Consider the following 12,125-nt stretch of genomic DNA (forward strand, 5'->3'; position numbering starts at 1 on the left):
ACTCTGGAAGCACAGAGAACTCAGGTAGTCCGGCTAGATGGCGGCGCGCAGCCTGGGCCGCGGCGTCGGGAGGCTGCTGGGCAGCCTGCGAGGGCTCTCGGGGCAGCCCGCGCGGCCGCTGTGTCGGGTGAGCGCGCCGCGCAGGGCGGCCTCGGGACCCTCGGGCAGCGCCCCCGCAGTTGCCGCAGCCTCACAGCCCGGCTCGTACCCCGCGCTGAGTGCACAGGCAGCCCGGGAGCCGGCCGCCTTCTGGGGGCCTCTGGCGCGGGACACTCTACTGTGGGACACCCCCTACCACACCGTCTGGGACTGCGACTTCAGCACTGGCAAGATCGGCTGGTTCCTGGGAGGCCAGTTAAACGTCTCTGGTGAGTGGGCTTCGGGAGACCCAGGTCGCCCCCAACTCTTGCGTCCAGAGGGAACTCGGAGCCTCTCGCCTGCGGCAGCCGTCCCCCGGCTGCGCGGATCGCACCCCTGCAGGGGCCCCTCCTCCGGTATTCCGTCCGCCCCGCCAGCTCTAAGCAGTGGCTCCACGTCACCCCGTCCCTCATCCCATCCGGCCCCAGATCCACGTGCCCAGCTCGGGCCGGTGCCCGCGGGGACCCGGTGGCCGCTTGGGACGCCCCGCTGCTGGTCTTGCTCGGCGCGGCTCCTCGCTCTGCTGACTCCGGAGTTGCGTTACCGAGTGCATAGCGCCGCGGAGCCAGAGCCGGCGGGGAGCCGCGGGCTACACCCGAGCGCCCTGGAGTCGGGACTTTCCCGTTGCTATACCGGGGTGGACGGAAAAACAAAGCGGTGGCGGTTGTCACTGGGGGCTGCGGTGCCCGGGGATCAGCCTGAGGACAAGCCCTGCCCACATAAACAAACAGAGCTGTGGCGGGCGACCTGGGGAGGAGGAAACCCGGCGTGGCAGCTGGAACCAGTTATTTCCTCGCTGCGGGCCTGGGGCCTGTGGGCGGGAAGGAAGTAACAGCGGCCTCCGGGTTCTCGTTCTCGGCCTCAGAGAACTGCACCCCAGCGACCCAAGGCCTGCTTTGGACCCGCGGGGTCTGAGGTTCCCGGTGGTCAGTGGTCTGAAACTTACTGAGCAGAGGCCTCTGCTGCTCTGCTAAGATTTGGGGCTGGGGGTCGTACACTGCACCCTCGCCCCCACCTAAGGCGCTGACTGGGCAGCGAGGGGGAAGCCCTGAACTGCAGGCAGGGCTGGCCACGCAGGGTGGGTGCCAAGTGCAGGGTGGGCCCTGGATGCAGGGTGGGCCTGGGTGTGGGGCCTGCAGGGAGGGCCTGGCAGACACGGTGTTGATCAGAGGGATGCAGGCCAGAAGAGTGGCCATAACCAGCTTGCTGGATTTGGGAGTGTTTGAGAAAGGACTTGAGGGTCTTTATGGCAGGGTCACCAGGACCCCATTTTCTCCAGCTCCTCCCTCAGTTATCCCTGTTGTTCTGCCCCGCTAGCCCTCAGTGTCCACATTGTGAGGAGGGGGGCAGTCATGCTCAGAGGTTAGGCTGAGTGCTGCAAGGTATGCAGCAGACCCAGCTCTTACTGGTGACCCACAGGCAGTAGCGATTTTAGTTTAACTTCAGATATAGCCATACAGTTGTAGGTAGTGTCTTGTAGTTAGTTTTCAAAGAAATTGAAAGGAACTTTGGACCTCCCCCCGATATTGTATATTACTTTGCTGGTTTAATTAAAATGAGTCACTTACTAGATAAGTGTTTTCTTTAACCTTGAGTCAGCAGCAAGTGCCCTCTAACTACTGGGAAAAAAACCAAACCCTTTGGTTTGCAGAGTTGGTGCGATGTGCCCTTGAAGGGGACTAGAGCAGCTTGCCCAAGGACAGAAATGGAAAGTGACCTGCTCTGGACTTGTGAGGCCAAGGTCATGGGGAACATTCACAGTTGGCCTGTGCACAGTTGCAGCCCCACTCAGATAAGACAGCGGGGCGGACCTCCTGGGGCCAACAGCAAGGACCTTCTGAACCTCGCTGGGTCAGGATCAGGGTGTGGTCAGCAAGCATTCTTCTGTCTCCTTTTCCTTCACTTATTTCTCCTGATAATATGGCCTTTACGGCTACCTTAGCCAGAAATTGAGCTTCAGAAAACTAACTTGAAAAACAGCTTTTCAGCAACTTTCTCCCCGGGATGTGCGTGCCCACCTGTTCATGGGTCAGCAATATCTCTTTCCTTTGTCGGTGTCTGCAAACCATAGTGGGGACAGTATGAAAAAGGGCCAGGCCAGGCCATGACTCCTCTGGGAGCCCCTAGAAAGTCATGGGATAGGTGAGAACACTTTGGCCTGATCTGTCAGCTGTGTGTGATAAAGTCAGATGGCTTGTTCCAAAGGAATATCACTCTTGAAGAAAACTTCACCTCACTCCTTCAAGAATACCAGTGGTTCTCAACGCATGGTCCTCAGACCAGCAGCATCAGCATTACCTGAGAACTTTTGAGAAACAGAAATTCTGGAGCCCATCCTGGATATCTGGAATCAGAAACCCTGGGTGGGACCTGACACCTGTGTTTATAACGAGCCCTTCAGGTGCTCTAGAGGACACTCGGGCTTGAGAACCACTGGTCTGTACGCCTCAAAACGGGGCAGATGAAGGCACTTCTGAAACAGAATTGGGATTAGTGCCCGGCCATGGCCCTGTTAAACAAAGAGCAAACAAACAATGGGCTGTGGATGGTGCAACACCGTTTTGTGGCTCCAGGTGTCTTTAGAATCAGGACTCGGGTTGATTTCTTGCTTTCCCTGTACTGCACTTTGCATGTTTCCTCATCTGTAAAACAAGGGCAGTATGTAACTGAATTATGTCCTAGTTACTATCGATGCACATCAAACCACCCCTAAGCTTAGTGGTACAAGATAACAACAATTTTATATTCCTCGCAGTCTGTGGGTCAGAACTTTGGACAGGGCCAGATGGGGATGACTTGTGTCAAAGGGCAAAATTCCGACAAATTTAGTTTAAAGATCTTAATTCACTTTTTTCGTGATTATAGAATTGGGAAACACCTAATTCCATAAAACAGAATGAATGTTTGATGAGTTGAGCAGAGGAGGATGGTTTTATAGACAGAAGGGTCTGAAGTATGCGGACACGGAGAACAAAAAGTGGACTGGCTATTTCAAAGCTACTTTTGCTGTAAAGGTGAAAGTGGAAGGAGCTCCCTTACTATGCCAGCTTGTTTGGAGATCGAGCTATCTCTCACTCTCCTTGTTTCTTAGAAGGCTAGATAAACCACTTAGTTTCCATTTGGTGACACGGCACTTTAGCAAGAGTGACTCCATTTTTGTGTGATCTATTGGGCCTGATGCGGCTCAGTCCAGACCAGTGGCCTCCTATACATTTTATTTAACACTTGCTTCTGCTCCTCAATGTCTGAGGTTGTAGTCATCTGCCTGTTTCTCACTCCCAAGTCTGGGGCCTGGTTTGGGACAACTTGCAGGCTGACTTCAGCCAGACCTGTGACCCAAAGCACCTCCTGGGGCTTGTCACAGCGTGGTGGCTGGGCCCAGGCAATGTCCGGCAACCAGAGGTCCAAGAGACCAGCACAGACACTATTAGGCATCTTCTGACCTGGGGAAGGGGACCTGACTGTTTGCACCTGTTTTGTTATCCATCGGAGTATCTATCAGCACACATACCCCAGGGCTGTTAGAATGAAATAAGAAAACGCTTGTAAGGCACTCAGCACTTTCTTAACACATTATACATCCCCAATCACTGGCCATTTGTTATTTATTAATGAAGCATGTGGGGAGGCTGTGACCTTGTGCTTGGCCTTCAGCAGTGCTGCTGAGAGAGCTGAGCTTCATTTGAACTGGACCACTTGAGCTTGCATCTGATTAGCCTGGGATAGGTGGGGAGTAGGCTTCGGAGAGCATGCAGGTGGCTGAGGTGGCTTTCAAAACACCACAGTATCCTGCTCATCCCGCAACTCCAATAGCCAGACGAGGTTATGGTGTCTGAGGCCCACTGGGCAGGGTAGACAGAGTGTCTGTGCCCTTCTGTGACTTGCTTCTGTTGTGTAAAACTGCCTTGCAGAAGGTTCTTTGGAGAGCCAGGTTCTAAAAGGGATTCTTTCCCACCTGTGAAATTTGGCTCTGTCCTTTGCAGGGCTCTGCAGCTGTTTTTGCCCCGTGGCATATCAACTCAAGATATCAGGAAGTTGTAAATGCAGAACCAGAGGGTAATGACATGTGTTACTTTCAAAACACACAGCTAAGCTCTATTTTTTAAACCCCCTGTTTTAAGTGATGTTTTTCAGTGTGTATACTCTTAAGCAAGAGTGTAAAAATCCTCTTCGTAACCAAGCATTGAGCACTGGGAAATTTCTTGGATGCTTTTTGGAGATTAATTGCAGGAATAGAGGCCCTTTTGCTGTAGTTCCTCTCTGTTGGCTGTAGTTTCCTGTCTGTGGCATGCCTCCAGTAGTTCAGAAGGCAGGACACTGACGGCGGCAAGACGCTGTGTGCCTGTGCTTCATTTTCCTCCTAGTCACTCCAGTGATTCAAGTAACTTTTTAAAGGTTTTTCAGGTAACTCTACATGAAAAAGGAACCCTAATCTTAGGAGGAGGGTCCTCCCGAGGAATCCAAGTCCTCTCCAGCTGTCAGGGGCACAACTTATTTTAAATAACAGATGCTCTGGGAAAATTTTCCAAAACAATTTTTGTGACTGACGTAATATCTCAAAGTGTGCCAGGGAAGATTGCTATTAAAAGAAAGTCCATTGTGGGCCGGGGCCGGGGCTCATGCCTGGAATCCCAGTACTTTGGGAGGCTGAGGTGGGCAGATCGCTTGAGCTCAGGAGTTTGTGACCAGCCTTGCAAAACAGTGAGACCCCCACCTCTTAAAAAAAAATTAGCCAAGCATGGTGGTGCACACCTGTAGTCCCAGTTACTTGGAAGGCTGAGGTGAGAGGATCCCTTGAGCCCAGGAGGTGGAGGTTGCAGTGAGCTGAGATCACGCCACTGCACTCCAGCCTGGGCAACAGAGTGAGACCCTGTCTCCAAAAAAAAAAAAAAAAGCCCATTGTGAATAGTAACTCCCTATTCAAATTGAATTTCCATATGTTGGGTTCCACTTTCAGTTAGGGTGTGTGAGTGTGAGGGATGTATTTCAATAACCAACAAGAGTACTTGAAGATTCCTACATGTGTGTCAGGTTTATAATGGAAATGCCAATACTCTTATAATGCTTTTTAAACAAAATACCAAGCCCCTGCTCCAGCCACGGGCATTGGCTGACTGCCTCCAGCTGTGTGAGGCCCTGGGCGGGGCCCTGGGCATCTGTGAGCGCGATGGAGCGCCCTGGCGGGACGGCCATCTGCTCTGCATGGCTTGTCGCATCCTCATGACACCAATGTGAAGCGGTTGGTGGTCCCATTGCACAGATGTGGAAATAAAGGCTCCAGTTCATGTACAGCAATGAATAATCCAGAAAATGCTCAATACCATAAAGCCCACATTCTAATGAGGAGATGAACCATAAGTCAGTAAATGAGTAAGTCCACACTGGGCTGGGCGGGGGATTGTGATGTAATTCCCAACCCTGGTCCCCATGATAAAGGAATCTTAGGGACATGGTCCCTGCCCTTGGGGAATGGCATTGTGTCCCATAGTGGGGACCACTGGGCAGCATGGGGCAGTGTGAAATGGTGTGGGCCACTGACAGGGGAAGTACAGGTCATCATGTGTTGGGAAACTTGGGAAAGGCTGGAAATAGGAAGTGGAGTTTCAGCTACACCTTAAATTGCCATAGGTCCTTGCCCATCTCTTTTTGGAAATGCTGAGAAATGGAATTTTCTTGTCCCACTGCCCAGTTCTTTGGGCAGATTTTTAAAAAATTTTCTTTTCCTCCTTCCTCTCTTCCCCTCTTCTCTCCTCCTTTCCGTCCTTCCTCACCTTCTTACCTCCTTCCTCCCCCTCCCTTCCGCCTTTTCATCCTGAAATTGAAGCACCAGCAGGAACCATAACTATGTGCGAAGAGCCATGTGCACATGAGTGTTAGGGCCACTGTCCCCCCAAACCCCACATGGAGCTTTCTCCAGGTGCTTGTGTGGTCTGAGCATCAGCCGTGGTGGCTAGAACAAAGACGGGGGGAGGGTTGTTCTGTTTGTCTTCCTGGGACACCTTGACTCCATCAGACCCACAGTCAGCAATAATCCAATGGCACCTAATCCTTCCAGTCCCACCCAGACCAAGGATCATTATACCCACTCCAAGGATTAGGAAATGGGCTTGGATTAAATGATACATGCATTGTCTGTGGTTAGTGAGTGGCTGGACAGGGGCTGGACTTTGGACCCTGAGTTTTTAGTGATGACTCCAGGCTGCCAGCCAGTGGCTCACGAGGCTGGCAAGTGTGTGTAATCACCCCTGTCCCAGAGGAAAAGGAAAACCACTGGAAATCTGGCATCTGCGTAGAAAGTGGACATGCATGCAAGTCCATGTGCATGCATCGTCAGTCGGGTCCCAGGACCAGCAGCAGTTGCATCACTAGGATCTTGTTAGAAATGCAGATGCCCAGAGTGGGGGCGGGGCACACCAGCTCCAGCTAACACACCCTCTGGGGATTTCTGATGCCACTCAAGATTGAGAAGCGCGGATTTGGGCCAAAAAAGAGAGCGTCTTCTACTTGAGGGATGAAGCCACAAAGACAAGAAGAGGTCTGCTCCCTCCCTTGGGTGTGAGGGGACCACCTGTCGCCAGTTACACCCCAATAGGACCCTTTGGCTCGAGGACGCAAGTGGTCTGTTTCTCGGCTCTGTGCTCTGGACTAGGCTACCTGAACCCAGACTCCAGCAGGACACTCAGCCAGCGCCCTAGGGAGCGCAGCAGGCAGTGAGCATCTGGAAGAGTTGGGGGGTGCACAGGGTCCCGGACAGTGAGGTGCTTGGGAGAGTGAGCGCGTCGGGCTGAGACCTGCAGTGTGGGTGTGAGGAGGGCACGGCGCAGGGAGAAGCCACAGCAAAGGCCCCAGGGCAGGGGAGCTCACCAGACGTGGCTTGGCCAGCAGGGAGAGGCAGGTCATTGGGGCCTTGGTGGCCACTTTTTGAGCACCTTCTGCATGTGGTGAGGCACCTGGAGGACACTGTGTTTGGGGCTCCGTTCTGATCTGCTGGACTCAGGCCACCTGTCAGTCCTGGAAAGATAGGGACACGTGGCTTATCTCACGGGCCACCTAGCTGCACCTGGGTGCTGTCCATCCTGGGGCTGGCCTGCCCCTCTCCACCTTCCTCAGCTCTGCCTTCCTGCTTGGTATAAAATGGTGCAGGATGTCATGCTGGGCTGGGAGGTTGTGAGGGCCTGTTTGAAGTCGGGCAGTCACTCTCTCTGAGAGAAGTGTCCTGGTGCCCTAGCTGCTGTGGGAGCAGGTGAAGCAATGAGATGAATGCCAAGGCGAAGTGTCCAGCGTGGTTCCAGCCCTTCCTGCTTCATCCTGGCTGGGGCCTTGGGTAGGTCACTGTGCCATTCAGAGGCATTTTCTCATCTACGCCTGGGCAGGCCACTCTTCTGGGGGGCTCCAGGATCAAATTTGGAGTGGAGCAAGTGTGTCAGGCAGAGCTTTTCAGATGTGAGAGTGGGTTCACATCTCCTGGGGCTTCTTATGAGGCTGGTTGGGACTCAGCAGGTCTGGGTGGGACTGACAGTTTGCATTTGTGACCAGCTCCTGGGGGGGCTGGCGGGTGCAGACAATGTCTAACCTCAGCTGGGCATTCCCAGGCTTGTCATAGCTGCCCAGAGTCACTGGAGGTGACAGGCAGGCAGCGGTGTATAGGACCCTCTATGGAGGGATGATCTCCTGCTGATTGTTCAGAAGCCAGAAGTCCATTGCTTTCATGTGAAATCTCTTGATTTGTAAATATTGGGCTGGATTCACACACACACGCCCACACACCCTGGTCAGGGTGCTTAGCACATCTGTATACTGGACTCAGCCTAGGGACCACGTTGGCAAATATCGGCTGTACCTGTGTTTTAATTTTCTCCCTGGCAGTTGTGTTGTTTTTCCATCTCCTTCAGGGTTTACATGTTCCTCTCGCCTGCCTGAATTGGCCTCACTATTCTTTCCCCTGTCTGTAAGACCAAGCCTGATTCTTCCCTCCTCCCCTCTTCCCCCACTACTGGCAAAGCTTGCTTCCCTCCCACTTGTTGCATAGAGCAGTTCTCCACTGCCTGGTGAAGAATTGGACTGTTATCAGGTGACTTTGGAGGGTAGGATGGTGGGACAGACTGTGGAGCCAATCTGCCTGTGTTGAATCCAGCTCTGCCTCTGTGTGACCTTGGGCGGGCCGGTTAACTTCTCAGGACCTCTGTTTTCCCATCCGTAATGGGAGATGCTGGTGGTGTGGGCGCTCGCTCTGTGGAGGCTCTTGCAGTAATTATTGTTTCAGCCCCAGGCTGCTCTTAACTTCCTAGGGTTTGCCTCCCCAGGGTAAATTCAGCTCCATTTCCCTGTTTGGACAAGTGTTATGAGCCTGCCACCACCGACCTTATGTGTTTGGTCACTTTGCATGTTTCTTACGTTTGCATCTGTCTCCTGCACCCACGACAGGGGTTTTGAATCTGCCCTGGCATTTCCCTCAGTGCTCAGCATGGTGCCTTGATCAGGATTGGCACCCAGGACTGGTTGGGTTAAACCATCTCAGGGTTGTATGCTGCTTCTCTTTGCTCCTAAGAGACTACCCAACACCCAGCAAAACATTGTGGGGTTAATGCTGCACTTGGCATGACCACAGTGAACAGAGGTTAACGTGCCCACTCCCCCAACACACACAGAGATGTCGGGTTCCTTGTGTAAATTCAGGTCTGCCACTGAGCCCCTTCTTAGTTTGGGGGCATTTCTTCTCTTTTATTTTTCTGTTAATAGTCGTTCAAAGAACTTTCCTGTGTCTGTTGCTAGTATTAATAATTTTTTCCAGGCATCTGTCTTCATTTATTACATTTTTTGAGGTGTAATTTACAAACAGGATACAGGGGTGACCTGAGAGACCAGGTGGGCAGGTGCTGCTGCCCCCAAAGCCAATCATGGGGCTCGTGTCCCTGCATACCCGGGGACCCACCGATGGGCCAGTGAGTGAAGAGAGCTGGCTTGAGGGTTGTCAGAAGGGGCTCAGCTTTGGAATCTAATGAGTAGTGACCAGCCTGCTGGCGGAGGAGCCCGTGCTGCTAATCCTCAGTCTCACAGTGTGCCGGTGTGCCGCAGAGCTGACTGTTTCTGCTGGAGGGTCATGTGTGGGAGCTTGGGTAATGGAGAGGGAGGGAGCTGAGCCTTCTGCAAAACCAGGAGGACATTTCCCCATCACGAGCCACTTCTTGGAACAAGGCTGGTTTACTGGGTACTGGTGGAACACGTGGGGGAGTTGGGTCCTCATCCCTTCTTGCGCCTTTAACCTTGGGGGCAAGAAAGCACTGGGCAGATGGGAACTGCAGGAGCCAAGCCCTGAAACAGGAATGACCTGTTTGCGCTGAGTGTTCTTTCCAACAGCTCAGGCTGCACTGCCCAGCCCTGGCTGCACATCAGAACCAACCATGGTGTCTTTGAGGCTTTGAAGGCCCAGGGCCCATTGGGTAGGGTCTCTAGGGGTGGCCCAGGAGATGCCAATATGCAGCCAGGGTTGGGTCCACTAGTGTGAAGCAACCACTTCAGAATATTTGCAGGACATCACCTTATACCTCTGAGATCATGTTTGTTCACTGTTCTCCTTGCAAGGGGGTAGAAACATCATCACTGATGAGGACAAGGTCCCTGTCAGTGGGAGAAGAGAGAGCCACAGCAAAATAGACCCCCACTCCAATCCCTCACCCTGGCTGAATTCTCACTCCAAAAGCACCAAGTGTAACATCTGCAAACCCTCTTTTTGTACAGTCAACTGCTTGGACCAGCATGTTCGGAAGTCCCCGGAGAGCGTTGCGTTGATCTGGGAGCGCGATGAGCCTGGAACGGAAGTGAGGATCACCTACAGGTACTGTGTGCCCTCGAATGTTCAAGGTGCAAGGGAGGCACCCAGCCCGGTCCTGTGTACTGAGTGGCTGTCAGGGAGGGGCTGTGTGAGTCTCAAGGAGTGCATTTTGGCTTCGCAAATGCTCTCTTATCCAGGAAAAGTAAACATGAACGCAAGCAGAATGAAACACAGTAAAAGCCGGTCTAGCCTGCCTGGCCACACTCTCAGTGCCTTGTGAGGGTGGGACGATAAATAAAATCATCTTTAGAAGAGTTATTTTGTTTTTAAGCTGATCTTTTTAGTCTCTGATTCCTTAAGCATATTCTATGTGCCCAGCATGTTTCAGATGCTGTGTGCGTTGGGGGGTTTGCACTGGTCTTCCCCAAGCTGCTTCCTGTAGGAGCTGCTGTGTCGGTGCAGCACCTTTGTTCTCCATGCAAACCCCTTTTGCCTGAGGCTTACCTTACCCTTACAGAGATGCCTCAGGCCCACTGTGCCTCTAAACTGTGAGTTCCTAAGTCCCCATCACACACAATCATCCAGCGTGATTACTCTCCTGGGGGCAGCTCCACGGTCTTCTTGTCCAATTACTTACCAGGTCTTCACTGGGTGCCTTCGTGTCGATATGGGCTGGGGTATGTTGCAGTAACAAACAATCCCCAAGCACATGGCAGAGCATGGCTGGGTGGCCACTGTGAGCTGAATAGTCTGGAAGGCCTCTTGGAGGAGGCAATACTTCAGCTGAGGTCCTATGGGCCAAGAGGAGCAGTCCTGAGGAGACAGGGGCAGACCTGGTCCAGGGGTCCCAGAAGTAGAAGGAAGGTGCACGTGGCTGGAACACAGGAGCGAGGGAACGTGGAGGAGGAGCATTCTGACAGGCAGGTCCACACTGGGCAGCCTGAGAGCAGTAGTCACTGCCCTGCCACTCGGGTGACCTGGGGCGAAGGGGCACTTGTAGTTTCCTGTTTGTTTCTTGAACTCCAATTTTATCACAGACCAAATTCACCAAACCTGCTAAAACTGCACTCACGCCAACTATTGGATGCAGACAAGTGATGCTAGTGGATCTGCTGCGGCTCCCAGTGGGCCCTGTCCTGCTTGTTCCTCCCCTCGGACCCCAGGAGCCCTCAGGCCCATCACAGCCTCCACCAGCCTCGGCCAGGGCTCCTTTGCTGACCCGTCTCCCCACCGGTCAGACTTACAGCCTATATAGCATGCATTTCTTATCTCTAGTCCCTGGTTGCAGATGCCATGTGGCCCACAGGCCAGCAGCATTCTGCTGCCCGGGAGCCTTGGGCCCCAGTGGACAACTGAGCGGCCCCCCAGGTGGCCCCTGCACACTGGAGTGCAGGGGCTCTGAAGACCCAAGCTGCTGCAGCCGCCCCTCACCATGGTGGGCCCAGCTCCATTTGCCTGCGAACAAACCCCCTTCTGAGAAGGAACTTGAGGCTGCTGCCCCGGGAGTTGTTCTTCAGTAAAAGATGAAATCCTTCTGTTGGGGGTCGGGGGCTAAAGGAGCTGCACCTGGAGGTCCGGCAGGGCGGGCCCAGCCATGGCACTCCCCGAAAGGCCAGTTTCCCTCCATCAGTCTCTCAGGTGTGCCTGAATCCTGGGGCCGGCGGGCCGTATGCAATGCCCTCTCGGCTGGACACTGCCCGTGGGTGCACTGAGTGCATGCTAAGCAGCGGTTCGGTCTGTGAGTGGGGCTGGAGCCCTGTGGAGAAGTGTGGTTAAACATAAACCATGTGAGAATTCTCAGGACTGCAGCCAGCCTGTGAAAACTAAGGACAGCTTCAGGTCCATGGCACTGAAATGGCCCTGGCAAAGTACTTATTACTCTGTCTCCAAAAATAAACAGGGGCCGGTCGCAGTGGCTCACGCCTGTAAACCCAGCATTTTGGGATGGTGAGGTGGGCGGATCACTTGAGGTCAGGAGTTTGAGACCAACTTGGCCAACATGGTGAAACCCTGTCTGTACTAAAAATACCAAAATTAGTTGGGTGTGGTGATGTGCGCCTGTAGTCCCAGCTACTTGGGAGGCTGAAGCAGGAGAAACGTTTGAACCCGGGAGGTGGATGTTGCAGTGAGCCAAGATTGTGCCACTGCACTCCATCCTGGGTGACAGAGCCAGACTCCATCTCAAAAAATAAATAAAAAAATAAAAATAAACAGA

General features: G+C 53.3%; 1 protein-coding gene across 5 annotated transcripts in view; it reads left to right on the forward strand.

Annotated features, from left to right (window-relative positions):
• ACSS1 (acyl-CoA synthetase short chain family member 1) overlaps positions 1–12,125 on the forward strand; it is a 60,594-nt gene continuing 48,469 nt past the window's right edge. For all 5 annotated transcript variants that reach the window (XR_012419061.1, XM_005568146.4, XM_045362374.2 and 2 more), the window contains exons 1-2: positions 1–368; positions 9,877–9,973. Coding sequence is in view for 4 of the 5 variants with exons in the window: in XM_005568146.4 (XP_005568203.1) it covers positions 38–368; positions 9,877–9,973 (428 nt within the window). In the remaining variant the exon portion in view is untranslated. The remainder of the gene's footprint in view (positions 369–9,876; positions 9,974–12,125) is intronic.

This window comes from Macaca fascicularis, chromosome 10 (genome assembly GCF_037993035.2).
Source record: "Macaca fascicularis isolate 582-1 chromosome 10, T2T-MFA8v1.1".
NCBI classification, from domain to species: Eukaryota; Metazoa; Chordata; class Mammalia; order Primates; family Cercopithecidae; genus Macaca; species Macaca fascicularis.